Here is a 15,920-nt window from a genome sequence, read left to right on the forward strand (position 1 = left end):
TAGGAGCCCAGCCTGCTCCAGGGTGACCTCATCTTAACGAGTTACACCTGCAACGACCCTGTTTCTGAATAAGGTCACATTCTGAAGTCAAAATATCTTTTTTTTTGGGGGGGGGGGGGAAGATTAGCCCTGAGCTAACTGCTGCCAATCCTCCTCTTTTTGCTGAGGAAGCCTGGCCCTGAGCTAACATTGTGCCCATCTTCCTCTACTTTATATGTGGGACGTCTGCCACAGCATGGCACGTCAAGAGGTGCCATGTCCGCACCCGGGATCTGAACCGGCGAACCCCGGGCCGTCGAAGCGGAAGGTGTGAACTTAACCGCTGCACCACGGGGCCGGCCCCAACATATCTTTTTTTGTGGGCGACACAATTCAACTCATAATAATCTGCTTGCTAAAGTGTTTAGAGGTAGGGAGTGGAACTTACTTAAAACGCATTAAAAAAATACGATAGATGGATCGGGGGACGGACAGAGGAATAGGCGTGTGATAAAGCGAGTCGAGTAAAAAGCTAATGGTAGAGACCAGCTGGTGGGTATATGGGTGTCCACTGAACAATTATTTCCACTTTTCTATATGTTTGACAGTTTTCATGGGAAAATGTTGGAAAAGAAAGTGTTAGCTAAAAAGTAAAAGAGCGAAGGAGGAAAATTGAAATCAGATGGCCATGAATTGATAATTGTTGAAGCTGGAGGATGGCTAAGTGGGGCATCATTGTACTATTCTCTCTACTTTATGTATGTTTGAAATTTTCCAAAATATGTAAAATTAAGGATTATGCTCAAGGAAGGAGCCATGAACAAAGTTAATAGGTGAATGAAAGAGGATTGTTACTATGTCTGAAACTGACAAGGAATTAGTAACAAGATTAGGGCCAGCTTGATGGCATAGGGGTTAACTTTGCACGCTCCACTTCGGCAGCCCAGGGTTCACGGGTTTGGATCCCGGGCGAGGACCTACACACTGCTCGTCAACCCACGCTGTGGCAGTGACCCGCATACAAAACAGACAAAAACAGGATAGACCTTAGCTCAGGGACAATCTTCTTCACCAAAAACAAACAAACAAACAAATATATAAATAAATAAAATAAACCTTATTTAAAAAAATAACAAGAACTCTTACAAGGCCACAAGACGGCCACCTCCCCTACAACAAAGGGCGAGAAAAGGATATGAATACTTAAATGTCAGGAGACCACAAAAATAACAAGCATAAGAAAATGTGTTCAAAATCATTGGTACTCAGAAAAATGGAAGTTAAAAGCACAGTGATATGGGTATTCATTGTAAAATTCCTTTCAACTTTTCTGCATGTTTGAAATTTTTCACACTAAAATATGGGGAAAAAAACAATGAGAGATCACTTTGTACCTAGTAGACTGATAAAAATGAGAAAACTGGGTAATTCCAGGGGGTGGGGGGGATATGGGGACCCAGGACCCCCATGCACTGTGGGTAGGAGTGTGGCCTGGGGTGGCAGTTCCGGAGGGCAATATGCCCCTCCCTCCCTACAGTCAAATTAAGTATCCTCAAAGCCTGCGACACAGAAATTCCGCTCCTAGGGAGCATCCCCTGGAAATTCTCTCACGGGTCTGTAAGGGGAATGGCCGAGGACGGCCACTGAGCATCTCTTGTGGTGGTGGAGCCAGCTGCCTCCCAGGTGCCACCCTGGGGGAGTGGGCAGGTAACCGGTGGGGACACACACTGGGGAGCCCTGTGTGGCAATGAGAAGATGGGTTGAGCTATGCACAGAGCAACATGGATGGATCCTTAAAACACAGTGCTGAGACACAAGCATAAGAAACAGAGCAGGATGCTTAATCCGATTCCACTTGCATGGATGGAAATATCCGCACACAGTACATCAGGACACGTTTTGCAAGAACACATATACGCAAAAGACGCCATGGTGTGAGGCTGACGTGCAGGATTGTCCTGTGAACGCCCCCAGTGCCAGGAGCAAGAGCTCCCCTACCCTCAGTCCAGCCTCTCAAGAGAGTGGCGCATTTGCCAGTAAAATGCTGCCACGTGGGCCAGCCTTTAGGGTTTTGGACTCAGAGACTTGTCCCCACTGCTGGCTGGTATGCCCCTTTTGAGAGGCAATTTTTAGCCTGCTACTGGGCCCCGGCAGGGGGGCAGGAAGATGGCTTCATGGGAGGGACGTTGGAATCTCAGACCTGACATTCCCATCCTTCAATAGCGTTCTTGTGGGGCAAGACAAGTAAATTTGCACTATTAAAAACAGGGCATTTCATCTGGGCTCGCTGTCTGGTCAGGCCAGAGACCTACCAAGACTGAATGTTAGAGATACACCCTTGGAGGGGACGCCTTCATGGAAAAAATATAACAGTTAGTTGTAGCCCAATTTGCACGCCAAATATGTACACATCCAAAGAATGGAGCACATTTTAAAGAAAGCATCTGGAAGGAGAAAGCAGATTGAGCTGAGCGGCCGTGATATCCACAGCAGCCGGCTGGAACCTTTCCCCAACCCTCCACGGTAACAAAACCGCCATAAAGCACTGTTGCATCCAATGAGGAATGCAGTGGTGACACGAAGGAGCCACTGATGCTTGAAGAGCTGTAGTCCTGGCCCACTAGGTGGACCTCTAGGTGCACTGCTGGCTTGAGGTGGAATTGGCTGTATCAATTATGGCCCCAGGAGGAAACACAGGGCCAGCCAGGTGAGGATAACCTGAGACAGCCAGCTTTAATAAAGAGGCTACGTACAGAGCCAAGAGCAGGATGCGGGGACTCTCTCAGGAGCTGGTGGCATGTTTCAGGATCTTCCGCGACCAAGGGCTGGGTTGTGGAAAGAGACAAAGAGGATTGTGGGCGAATGACCTGGAAGCTCCGGCTGCCTGGCCATCAGCTGACCAGGGCAAGGACTTCCTTCCCCTTCCCCAATGGGCAAGGTTTCCCACGGGACCCTCAATCCTCATGGGACCCTCAGCAGCTCAAACAGAACCCTCCCCGCACCTTCAGTGAACTGCTGCTCCCCCTCCACTGCCCTCACCGTGTGGTCCAATTAGAAGCTGCCATTTTGGATGTGATCCCACCCCCTTGTCTCAGAGACAGGACAGGACCCAGACTGAGCCAATCAGAGTCCTTCCCTGGGATTGTTCAGTGGACTCACGTAGAGAGGTCCTTAGTTGCACCATGAGGTCTGTTGCTTGCAACCAAAGAATCCTAATGGACCCAATCTGAGTCGGTCTGAATCTCCGCACCTCTCATTCATTCATGGTTCAGAGAATGTGTACCGACTGTGCGCGCATGCTGGGCCCCGAGCCCACGGCACTGACTGAATCTCCACCCTCAGGTTGGGGGTACGAGAATTTCCAGCCACGGGAGACTCAGCCCTTGCTGTGAGGTACACAGCGCCAAGCTGCAGTTGAAGGAAGCTGCAAGTCAGAGACGCGGCTCAGCCCACGGTTAGCAGAGGGGCAGCTGCCTTGTGGTTAAAAGTCTGGGCTCAGGAGTCCGATTGCCTGAGTCTGACTCTCTTCACGGATGACTGGCCCTCTCTGTGCCTCAGTTTCCTCATCTGTAAAATGGAATAATAACAGGACTCACCTCATCCATCTATTTATTGATCCTACAAATATTTACCAAGTACTCACCCTGTGTCAGACAGTGTTTGAAGGACTTCTGTGCGAATTCCGTTTGAAAGATTCCGTGCGAATCTTGCACGGAAAAAAAAAAGGGCAAAAATTCCTGCCCTCCTGAAGGTGATTTTCGAGAGGGAGGAGATAAGCAATAAACGTATGTTGTAAATAAGTTGTACGGAGACTTTTGCTTCTGCTCAACATGGAATAAGAGGGACTGGAGCTGCCTTACTGCCTGTGACAAGAGAAACAATCAAAACAGACAAAATATATAAAATAACGGTTTTCAAGATCTGGGATATCAGGCTGTGAAGGACAGTGACCCCCGAGAGATGGAAAACAAATGAAGTGACACTTATAATTGTCCGAGCACGGCCTGGAAGGTGCGACCAGTGTGCAACGCATGGAGGGGACCCAGGCGGAGTCTGAGGGGCAGCAGAAAGATGCCACTTGGTCACAGCATCGTTTTGAGCCAAAGACAATGGAGAAGAAAAGCTCTCTGCCCTCCCCCATTTGCCTATAAGCAGGACACGAATTTGTAAAGGTGTCCCCTCCCCCTCTGCCAGGAAGGACAGCAGTTAATCACCAGACAACTCTAGCTCCTTATCACCCCTGAGGACCCGCAGAGGAACCTACACTACAAACCTTACTAACTAGCCCTTGCCTTCCACTAGCTCCCCCATAGCTCTACCTTCCCACAATTTGCCACCCTAGGAACTCAAAGTCCATTTCTCTAAAAAGTTGGGGTTTTTTGGTTAAGATGCTCTATAAGCCAAAGTTCTAACCACCTGTTTGAGTTACTCATCGCCGAGCGCTCCCATGTGTATGCACGATGTTAATAAGCGTCTGTTTTTCTCTCGTTGAGCTGTCCTTTGTCGGGCTAATTTACAAGGCCCCAGCCAGGGAACTTTGGAGGGTAGAGGGAAGATTTTCTGCCTCTGCTACAAGTCCAATGGACTCCCTGAGCTCAGAAGAGATGGAGCTGAGGGTCTGGGGAGAGTGAGGTGGTAAGAGTTTGCAGGACGGAGAACCAGAGAGGAGACAGCTGCAGAGGGAGACCCCAGAGATCTGCAGAGGCCCCTCGAGTGTTCATGGGTGCTGATCAGCACATGTCTGTGAGGAACTACTCATGTTTGGGGAACGAGGCCATCTGAAAGGAACAGCGCCTGTCCCCACCAGCCGGACGGGATAGGCTCATCCTTCGTGGGGTGCTGGGTAAAATATTCCAGAAGCTGTTGCCTCAGCAGAGGAGAACAGTGGGCTGTAGATGGAGCACTGCTCAGGACCCACCTAAAACAACATAGATGCAAAACCCAAAAGCAGGGGCTGGCCCAGTGGCGCATGTTCCACTTCAGCAGCCCGGGGTCCACCGGTTCGGATCCCGGGTACAGATATGGCACCGCTCATGAAGCCATGCTGTGGCAGGCATCCCACATATAAAACAGAGGAAGATGGGCACGGATGTTAAATCAGGGCTAATCTTCCTCAAAGAAAAAGTAAAAGAAAAATAGAAAGAAAAGAAAAGAGCATCACTGAGCTGTGGGTCAACTTTAAGCAGCCTCTTTTATGGTAACCATGAGTATTCAAAGAACAAGGGCCATTTTTCTGTCCACCACACCACCCTATTCAAAATTGCAATCTTCCCCCTCCAGCACTTCTAATCTCTTTACTCTGTTTAATTTTTTTTCCTTCCGTTTAATTTCTTCTGTAATTCTCACCACCTTCTAGCACACCATATGATTCATTTATTTATACTGCTTATTGTCTGTTTGCCCTGCTAGAGTCTGAGCTCCTCTTATCACCTGGCACCTGGAACAGCGCAAGACACCTAAGAGGTGCTCATGAACATCTGTGGATGGGTGAATGGGCCACTCTCCAGAAGCCTGGACTGTGATCCACGCCCACCCACAGGGCATGGGCGGCCCTATTTCCCTGTGCTCGGGCCAGGGCCTCATCCACTTCACTCACGGAGCATCACCACACACCACGTGCGTGCCCACTGGTCTGTTCTGTGGGTCAACGCCACTGCTGCTCCTGTCAACACTTGGCATTCTCCAGCTTTCTCATTTTTCTCCCATCAATACATGTTAAATCGTATCTCATTTTTGTTTTAATTTGCATCTTTAGGATTACTATTGATTTTGAGCATTTCCTCACGTGCTGGTGAGCATTCCAGCTTCCTCTTCTCTTAATTGTTTGTTCATGTCCCTTTGGCATCTTTCAGTCAGGGTTGCTGTCTTTTGATGCCGATTTGCAGCAGTTCCTGAATTATTATTATTATTATTTTTGCTGAAGAAGATTGGCCCTGAGCTAACATCTGTGCCAATCTTCCTCTATTTTGTATGTGAGATGCCACCACAGCATGGCTTGAAGAGCGGTGTGTAGGTCCGTGCCTGGGGTTCCAAACCTGCCCTGGGCCGGCAAAGCGGAGCACGCAAACTTAACCATTATGCCACCAGGCCGGCTCTAGTTTCTGAATTTTAATCATTTATCAGTCTCAGATGTTGCAAATGTCTTCTCTCACTCTGTCGATTAAATATTAACTTCATCCATGATGTCTTTCCTCGAACAGAAACTTTCGACGTATCAAATTCATCAAACTTTCTCCCCTTACGGTTGACACTTTTGAAGTTCTGTTTTAGAAGTCCTTCCCCACCCCAAGTTCCTGTTCCTGTCATCACTGGCTGCGTGACAAACTACGCTAAACTTGGGGGTGTCAAACAGTAGTCGTTTGTGACATTTCTCTCTCCTGGTTCTGGGAGCGTCGGGGCTCGCTGAGCTCCTCTCCCTGGGGGTCTCTCCTGCTGTCACAGCCAGATGGTATCTAGGGCTGGAGTCCTCTCCCTCCGGGCTCTCTCACCCCTGCGTCTGGCAGTCGATGCTGGCTGTCGGCTGGGACACCAAGCCTCCCCATGCGCCTTGGGCTTCCTCACATCACGGTAGCTGGATTCCAAGAACAAGCATGCCGAGAGGACTGAGCTGGAGCCTTCTATGACCCAGCCTCAGAAGTCACTGTTAGGGACTGAATGTTTGTGTCGTCCCCCCAGCCCCCGAAATTCCTGTGTTGAAGCTCTAACCCCCAAAGTGATGGTATTTGAAGATGGGGCTTTGGGAGGTGACTAAGTTTAGATGGGGTCCTGAGGGCAGGTCCCTGGTCTGATGGGACTAGTGTCCCCATAAGAGGAGACACCAGAGAGCTTGTTATTTCTCTTTGTGACATATGAGGACACCCAAGAAGGCAGCTGTCCCCACGCTAGGAAGAGAGTCCTCACTGGAACCCCATCATGCTGGCATCCTGATCTCAGACTTCCCAACCTCTAGAACTGTGAGGAAATTGCTTTCTGTTGTTTAAACCACCATCTATGGTATTTTTTTGGCACACTAAGACAGCCACTCGGCACCACTTCCAGCACATTTCATTTCATAGAAACAAGTTGCCGAGGCTGGTCTGCACTCAAGACAAGTGGAATGAGACGCCACCTTTTGATAGGAGGCGTGTCAAAGAATGGGTGGACACGGTACAGTGATATTCTCCTCCGTTTTCTTTCACGCCACAGTTTTATTCTCTTCGTTTAGGTCTTTATTCCATTCAGACTCTACCTTTGTATACGGTGTGAGGTAAGGATCTATTTTTCTTCTCCATATAGTTAGCCAGTTTTCCCAAAGCCACAATGAGCAACCCATCTTTTCCCCACGGGAAGGCAGTCCCACCTCTAGCGTTTTGTCATGTCCCTATCCGTGCCTGGGAGTCAGTTCTGTTCCTTCTGTGTGTTCACATGTTCTTGCACCAAGCCCACACTGTCTTTGCAGCCTGTCTTCATATTTCGTAGGGCCAGCCCTCCCCCGGTCCTTTTTCATGTTGATTTAGCTATTCGTACTCCTTTGCTCAATGGACTTATCAAGTATCTCAAAAAAATCCACCTGGAATTTCCACTGAGATTGCTTTGACTATACTGGCTAACTTGGAGAGAACCTACATGTGGATCATATTAAGACATCTAGCCGAGGGCACGGTTGGTCTCATTTTTTTCAGATTATCTTCGATATCCTTTATTGGCATCTTAATGTTTTTTCCATCAAGGCCTATGCATCTTTGATTAAGTTGTTAGATAAACTATAGTTTTTGTTGCTATTGAGAACTGCGCAATTTTTTTTAAAAATTACGTCTTCTTTGGCTACTACAGTGTTAGTGAAATGATATTGATTTTTGCAGGTCGATCTTATATCAACCAGGATAATCCCTTCTCTAGGAGCTTTACTGCCCTTTTTATCACGGGGGCGAGAAGTGTTATCAAAACATTTCAGCCGATTGTGAATACCGGTCACATGACCGACGCCAGCCCATTCCTAATATTTATCATCCTAATTGGCAAAGTGGCTGGTGTTGATCCGAGATAAAGACGGGTGAGCGCCCTGTAGACCTCCCGCGGGAGCCTGCTCCTCTAATTAAAGGCCAGCGGATCCGTCCTGGAGAAACCGATCGGGGTGTAATTTAAGACCAACGCGCACAGCCACGAGGGGGCGGTGAGTCCCCGCTCTCCACGGGGAGGGTCCCTGCGGAGGAGCACGTGGCCAGCAGGGGGCACTGTGACCGCGCCAGCACCTACTGTGTGCCGGGTGGAGCCACGCTGGAGGCAGGCGAGGAGCTCATGTTCCAGAGGTGGGGCAGTGGGGACAATCTAATCATTTCAGAGTAATAAGTCCTACAGAGAAAATAAATCCAGGTGACTGAGGGTGGCGTCTAGGTAAGCGGCCCAGGGACGCCTGTCTGAGACTACACTGCGTCTGCATGCGGACCAGGGGCTCTGGGCAGAGGGATGGCGTCTGCGGGCCCTGAAAGGAGGGAGCCTGGGGGCGGGGGAGTGGGAGGGACAAGTGGTGATGAAGGACAGAGAGGGGAGGGATGAAAGCAGGGTGGCAACAGGTGGCGGGGCGTGATATGAAGGCGCCCCGGATAGGGTGGGAAGGGAGACAGTCAAGGCCGGAGCGGCGCGCACGGCGCACGCTGGGGGTAAGACGGGGACCAGAATACAGGCTCGGCCTTGCTTGCATCTGCGTAAAGACACACTGGGATACCACCAAGAAACAGGTGCAAAACGGTGAGCTTCCGGGGAAAGAGGGAGAGGAACGGGTGCATGGAGACGTAGGTGAGATGGCGAAAAGCGTCACCTGGTCACCGAGCGGGAAACAGACCCCAGACCCTGGGAGGCAGGGAGCCCCCCAAGAGGTGAGGGCGACAGGTCAGGTACACTGTGTCCTTGGGGGCTTTACCGTGTCAGAGGGCTTGCGGGACGTCCTGCTGGCCAGGGATGGTGGCTGTAGGAGCTGGTGGTCCAGCCCCTCCTTATAATGATAAGGTTGATGACTGCTTATTATGTGCCTGGCGCTAGTCTATGATCTGTGCATTTAAACATCACAATAACCCCGTGAGGTGGGTACCATTATAATCATCTTCATTTTACAGAGGTGGAAATGGAGGCACAGATAGGTTAAGCGACTTGCTCAGGATCACACAGCTGGGAAGTAGGAAAGACAGCATTTGAATCCACGCAGTAAGTGAGTCCAGGCTCATACCCACCACAGTATGCTGCTTCTCAATCCTTTCGTTGTAGCCTTGTTCTCCATCAAGTTGTATTGCCCTTTAGAGAGGATATCTCAGAGGGTTGTGAGCAGTCACTAACACTTTAGTCTGAATTAGTCAACCTCTTCCTGCCACTGAAGAATAGCAATCATCGCTATGGTGATATGGGCACTGGAGTGTAGGAGTTAAGTAGTTGCGCTCTGGGGTCAAAATGTCTGGGATTGAAGCCCAGCACCACTTCCAAGTTGTGTGACTCTCGGCAAGCGACATCACTAATCTGGGCCTCGGTTGCCTCATCTGTGAAGTCTCCATTTTCCAGACGAGGAAACTGAGAGGCCCAGCCTGTGTGTGGCACACCCAGGACTTTACAACTTGGGTTTCGAGCACAAACCACCTCCACAAAGATGAGGAACCAAAACCAGGTTCTGTGAGAGGGAAGTTCAGAGTCCCTGAGGCCCAAGCGGGGTGTCTGGAGACGGGCCGAGGGGCTCGGATGTCAGGAGGAGGGGTTCCTCCATCTCCACACAGCCACCATTGATGTGTTTGTGTGGAGGGAGGGGCACTGAGGTCTGTCTGTCGAGGACAGCAAGGCCACCTGAAGGGCTGGCCAGGCCAGGGCCCCCGCAGGCTCTTCTCCAGGGGCATCTTTCTTCTCGCCGGACTGGAGCTCAGACCCCCGGGAGAGGTGCCTGATCCTGGCAGGGCTGCCGGGCGGCAGGGGGTGGGGAGACATGCCTGGCCCCGGGGGCGGGGGGCGGGGGGGGGGGGGAGCTCTGGCCCCGCCCCAGTCGGTAGGGCAGCCACAGCCCCACCCCTCTCCTGACCATCCACAGCTGGGACCACGGGGACCACCAGAGCCGCTGTTCGAATACTCCAACATTCCCATAGTTCTCGGTAAATAACCACATCACAGCCCCTCCCCTGGACGCTTCAGGCCCCCCACGCCCCAGCCCAGAGCTGTCCCTAATCCAGCTCTGGGGGACTTGCCCATCTTGCTTGGTGGTCGGCCCTGCCAATATCTGGTATCTTCTCTGGCTCAGCCTCATGTCAATCCCTCCACCCCCAAGTTCAGAGTCCTCAGACACCCGGTACCCATTCCACACAAACTCCTATGCGTCCTTCAAAGCCCTGCCTCACTGTCACTTTCTTCAGGAAGCCCTCCTAAATTTCTCCCCCACCCCAAGAGTGAACGGCTCCTCCCACTCCCTGGGCTCCCAAGTGCCTCAGACCACTCAGCACACTTTGCTCTAACCCTCTGCACACAGGCCCTTGTCCCCCACCAGTGTGAACACCTTGATGCCAGGGACCATCTTCTGCTCATCTTTGTGGCCTCGATACCAATGGCCACGCCAGCACATAATAAGTGCCCAATAAAATTCACAGAGCGGACAGATGGTTGGTTCATGGGGTGTCGTGGTGATCTGTGCATCTCCCCTGGCCTAGCGACCATGGGCCAGCGTTCCCACAGGGGCCCTGAGTGCCACCCACATGCCCGGGTCCCGGGAGGTGGGGACAGGATATGAGTCCCGGGGGCGGGAGGCCAACAGGGCCTGTTCTCATGCTCTCTGGCCTGGGAGGAGTGATTCTCCATCTGTCAGGGCCAGCTGCAGGCGCTGGGACACGAGGAGACACGGAGGGGGCGGGGGGGGGGTAGGGGGGGCCGGTGGGGGGATGCCCACAACGACCGGGGAGAGGACACACAGGCAAGCAGTGTTATTGTTACAGAACCATTAAATACAACTTACAAACAAGCCAGGATGGCCTGGGGGCGGGGGACATGAGGGCTGTGGAGGCAAGAGAGGGTCAGGGTGGCGCGGTCCAGGCACGGTCCTGTGGGGGGCTCAGGCTGCCGTCCCCCGAGAGGCTGGGCTGGGGGAGGCCTGACTGCTTGTGGAGGCCCCGCAGCTTCCCCAGCAGCTCCTGGATGAAGTCCTGAGGACAGGGTGGGGATGTTGAGGACACAGAGAGGGGTGGGGCCCTACCTGGCCCAGCCCAGCCCAGCCCCTCTGCCCTGGGCCCTCCTTCTCCAGCATCCTGGTCCATGGGAGGACGCGGAGGTGGGTTAGGGAGGGGTAGAGGCTACGGAGATGGAGGAGAATGTGATGGGGGGAGAAAGCGAGATGGAGACAGGGAAAGAGAGCAAAACGGACAAAGAGACACAGAGAAGGAGAGATGGGGACAGATACGGAGAGAAAGATAGGGAGAGACAGAGACTGATGGGGACAGATATGGAAAGAAAGATAGGGAGAGACAGAGACTGCGAGAGACAGCGAGAGAGAGATGGAGAGAGACAGAGACCCAGACATGGAGACCAAAACAGAGACACAGAGACAAAGCGAGATGCAGAGCTAGAGAGAGAAAGAGAGACAAAGGGACTGAGAAAGATACCGCACCACGGAGACCTCAGCATGCTTCTCAGGCCAAGAGATGACCAGGAGGGTCCCCAGGGACAGAGGCCTGGGCCAGCTCCAGGGCAAACAGACACACAGTGACGTTTGTCCCCCAGGCAGCCCAGAGCTGCTTAGAGAAACATGAATATTTTTCCCTTTTAAAGCAGGGAAGGAAGTGGGAGGGGCTGGACCGGGAGCCTCCGGGGCCTGGAAGGATGGGGGCCCCTGAGAGGTGGGGAGGGAGCCCCCGGGTGGCAGAGGCAGGAACAGGGGAGAGGGGCGGGGCAGAGGCAGAAAGGGGAGACAGACGGGGGAGGGTCCTGGGGGAGGAGATCCTGGAGCCCCCGTGGCAGATGGGAGAGAGAGGAGACAGGAGTGGGGAGGACAAAGGACACGCTGGACATGAGAAGAGGGCCCTGAGAGAGACGGGGGGCTCCCCCAGCCCCTCTGCGTCCTGGGCACGGCCAGCTCCTCCCTCCTCCAGAGACCCCTCCCAGCAGGGTGCAGGGGCCCAGATCAGGGCCCGGAACAGGGACATCTCACCTCTGTGGGGTTCCTGCAGGACTTCAGGAGTCCCTAAACACCCCCGCCCCACAAAAAGAGAGAAAACAGTAAATGAGTAACATCCACACCCCTCCAGCCCCTTCCCTTTTCCAACAAAGCCCCAAGGCAACAAGACAAATGGAAGTCAGACTCCAGGGTGGACTTCCCACATGGCTTCAGGGGAGGAACACAGCCTGAGGTTCTTATAGGGCAATTGGGGGCAGGGTTGATCCAGAGAGGGCAAGAAGGTCACACAGCATTTCCCGCCTCTAGGAGAGCACGGGCCGGAAGAGCAAGGACGCTGCAGCCAGACTTTGACTCCCAGTTCTGCTCCTTCTGAGCTGTGTGACCCTGGGCCAGTAATTAAACCTCTCTGGGCCTCATTTTCCTCATCTGGAAAATGGAGATAATAATAGTGATAATAATGAAATGGAGATAGACCCTTCAGAGAGTTTCGTGAGGATTCAATGAGTTAAGAAGTGTAGAGCAATTGAAACAGGGCACAGCACATAGTTACTGCTCAGTAAACACCTTAACTCGTGCTGTGGTTTTTAGGGAGGTGCGAAGTCGAGGACGGCTTGGCTTCCCTTCCACCTACCTGGAGTTTCCGGCTTCGCTCCTCGTCGCTCTCTAATTCCAACAACTCATCAATGTTGACCTCGTCGGGCATGTCGGCCTCCTAGAGCAGGAGGGCGGGGTGGTCAGGTTCCCCCCCTACACCCGCCTTTGTCCAAGGCTCTTGAGAAGCCCCGCTGGCTCCAGGGACCAGCTGGCGGCTTCCGGAGCAATAATGTGGCAGTCAGAGACAGCACTGACTAGGCGGGACATCTGGGCCTTGGGGGGAGGAGTGACAGATGGGGTGACAGAGGCCCAGGGGCCTGTACCAGCTCGGATGCTGGGCCCCTGGGCCCTGGAGCCTCGAGGCTGGCACGGGTCTCCCTCCTTGGCCCCAGTTCCCACAGCAGGACACAGGCCCGGTCCAGTCTTGGAATGCGGGATTCTGGGCTTCAGGAGAGGGGCTGGCTCTGCCCTTTCAAGGAGAAGTCTAAGCACTACGTGCAGGGGAGGGCAGCGGGCAAGCCCGAGCCTGCTGGGGGCCGCCCTGGCCCAGGGGACAGGAATGGTGGGGAGGGCTCGGGGCCAACCCCGTGGACCAAAGCAAATCCCCATGAGTCCAGGAAGATGACCACTGAGGCCCCCAAGGTGGGTGGATGGGTGGGTGGGATGAGCCGGGAGCCCAACTTTGAGCAGCCAAGAGGGGGACTCCTAGAATGGCCTCTCGGGGCAGAGGGCCAGCTGCAAGCTGGCTCAGCACCCCTGTGGGGGACAGGACCCAGCTGTCGGGGCAAAAAATCCGAGGCCACATATTTTTCCTTCCCCCATCCAAAGTCCTGCTGACTTCTCACAGGCACCAGGGCTGGGTGGTGGGGGCTGAGCGTATGGAGCACAGGGCTCAGCAAAGGATGGAAGGTGTATAAGGGTGTTACACGCCTGTGGCAGTCTCTGCGTACGAGCCAGAGCTGATGTCAAGGGCCAGGGCAGGCGTGAGGGTGCAGAGGGATGTGGCATCGTGTGGGGGGCTGGCACAAGGGCCTATAGTTCTGCGGGTGTGAGGCGTGTGGCTCTCACTCAGCTGTGCTCGTCTCATCGTCATGGGTCTCGGGCAGCCGTTGTGCCCCCAGTCTGAGGACGACCTCATAGGAGGCACCTACCATCCGTACGAGCCCACCTGTGTGTCTGAGAACAGAGGGGCCTCGGGTCACTGGGAGGGGCCGTGACTTCTCCCACCTTCGTGCTGAGCGGAGGATTCATGCGTCCTGTGTCCGGGGACTTGTACGACCATCCGTGTCTGTGGTTGTGTTCCGCAGCATGTGTGTGTTGTACAAAGTGTGACTTCAAGCAGAGACTCAGGTGGAAGGTGCATGTCTGTCTGTTGCTTGTGTGTCAGCAGATGAGGCTGTAGCTTATGTCCCGTGTGCCCAGGGGCAGCTGTAGTTTCTGCCGTTGTGTGTCTGGACCCACAGCTTCCGCAGAGCTCTGTCTGGGGGTGGCTATCATGTCTGTTAGTTTATGTCTGAGTGGCCGCAGGATCTGTCATTGTGTTTGCATGTGGTTGTGTTTCGCCTGTAGGAGATAATGGATGGTTGTTCCTTGAGATATTCGGAGTCCGGGGGTAGCTGCTGTAGCTTGCACTGTCTGTGAGTCCTACAGCTTGTGCCAGTGTGTATCTATCACAGCCGTAGGTGGAGTCCTTTTGTGTGGGTGTAGTTGTGTGTCTGCACGTGGCTGTGGTCTGTGCTATTGTGTCTGTGGGTGCCTGCAGCTGTAGCATATGTTGATCTGTAAGTGACCACAGCTTTCGTCCTTGAGAGTCTGTGTATGGCTGTCGCTCCTATCACTGTGTCTGTGAGAGGCCATGGCCTGTCATCCGGCACGTCTGTGAATGCTGCTGCTTCCTTTGCTGTGTGTCCCTGTGTGGCTGTATCTCTGCTGTCACCATGTCTATGTTTGGCTTTAAGACATCCTCCTCCCCCCACCCTTTCTCCAGATAGAGCCACTTTGCCTCCTCGCCCCTCCCATGCTAACCCTTGGCCCTGCCCAGGTGTCTGGACACATCTCTGGAGACTGAAGCGTGTGTGTCCACAAGCAGAGCGCCATCGAGACTGGATGGCGGGGCCAGTGGGGCCAGCGAGCGCCTGGCCCCGGCTGTGCATCCTCTGGCGTGAGCGGGGCTGCGTGTGCCCCAAGAGCACAGGCACCCGGAAACCCCCGAGGGCCGGGGCGTCCGGCCGGGGTCTGCGGGTCCGGGCCGGCCCCACGCCCCACGCCCCTCGTCACCTCACCCTGCCGCGGTACAGCTCCTCCAAGCGCCCGTCGATCCACTTCTCCACGTCCAGGCGCCGCTGCAGCTCCCGCCGGTCGTACTTGACGGTGACACGCGCGTGCCGCTTCTGCAGCCCCCGGGGGCTGCCCCCCGGGCCGCGGGCCCGCGCCGGAGCCTGCAGCTTGCTCAGCACCCGCTTACCCAGCCGCTGCGCTGCCATCGCGGTGCTCCCGGGCCGGCCCCGCGCCGCGCTGTGAGCCCGCGCCTCGCGCCCGGGCCTCCACCGGCTGGACGGGGCGGGGCCGGCCGGGGGCGGGGGCTCGGGCTCGCTGGGGGAGGGGAGGACGGCCCCGCCCCGCCCCGGCCTCAGTTTCCCCGCCTGCAGCGCGAGCACTGGCCGCTGCGCCGGCGTGGAGCACGCCTCCGGGCACGGCTCAGGTGTGGGCGGGTCCCCGAGCCCCGGGCCCGGCAGGGCGGCGGGGTCTCCCGGGGCCGGGCTCCGGGGGGCGGGGTCCCGGGACGGGCGCTCGGGACAGGCTTGTCTGCGCCCTCTGGCGGCTGCAAGGGATGGTGCAGGAGCCCCAGTGCCACATTCTTTCTCAGCAAGGAAAAGTCAAGCCGTGTCCCCACCGCTCATCATTTATTCGTTCTTTCATTTATTCGCTCATCCCTGCGTCCATTCGTTCACTTATTCACAGAATGTTCATTCGACATCGTGACATCTGGGCTGTTAGCCCATCTCTCTTTCTCTCTCTCTCATATCACACTCTTTACACCAGATCGCATCCAGGGGGTCCTCTCTCCCCCAGGTCATTCCAGGTTCCCCCTCCCCAGTCTCTCTCCCCACGGGTTCCTTAGTGACCTGTGCAGAGGGAGACGGCCGCTGCCCCCTTCAGTCCTCTCAGCTTTCTGTAGCTATTTATATAGCAAAATCTCGATAAGATGTCTTCTCCCCAAATACACACACACACACAC

General features: G+C 54.3%; 1 protein-coding gene across 1 annotated transcript; it reads right to left on the minus strand.

Moving 5' to 3' along the window:
- Positions 1-10,886: 10,886 nt before the first annotated feature.
- PPP1R14A (protein phosphatase 1 regulatory inhibitor subunit 14A) lies at positions 10,887-15,382 on the minus strand. Its single transcript, XM_014848666.3, has 4 exons — positions 14,965-15,382; positions 12,720-12,800; positions 12,122-12,154; positions 10,887-11,120 (listed from the first exon to the last, which is right to left on the minus strand). Exons 1-4 carry the CDS (start codon positions 15,163-15,165, stop codon positions 10,992-10,994), a joined length of 444 nt encoding a protein of 147 aa, XP_014704152.2. The 5' UTR covers positions 15,166-15,382; the 3' UTR covers positions 10,887-10,991.
- Positions 15,383-15,920: the final 538 nt, after the last annotated feature.

The sequence above is a fragment of the Equus asinus genome, chromosome 26 (assembly GCF_041296235.1).
Source record: "Equus asinus isolate D_3611 breed Donkey chromosome 26, EquAss-T2T_v2, whole genome shotgun sequence".
NCBI classification, from domain to species: domain Eukaryota; kingdom Metazoa; phylum Chordata; class Mammalia; order Perissodactyla; family Equidae; genus Equus; species Equus asinus.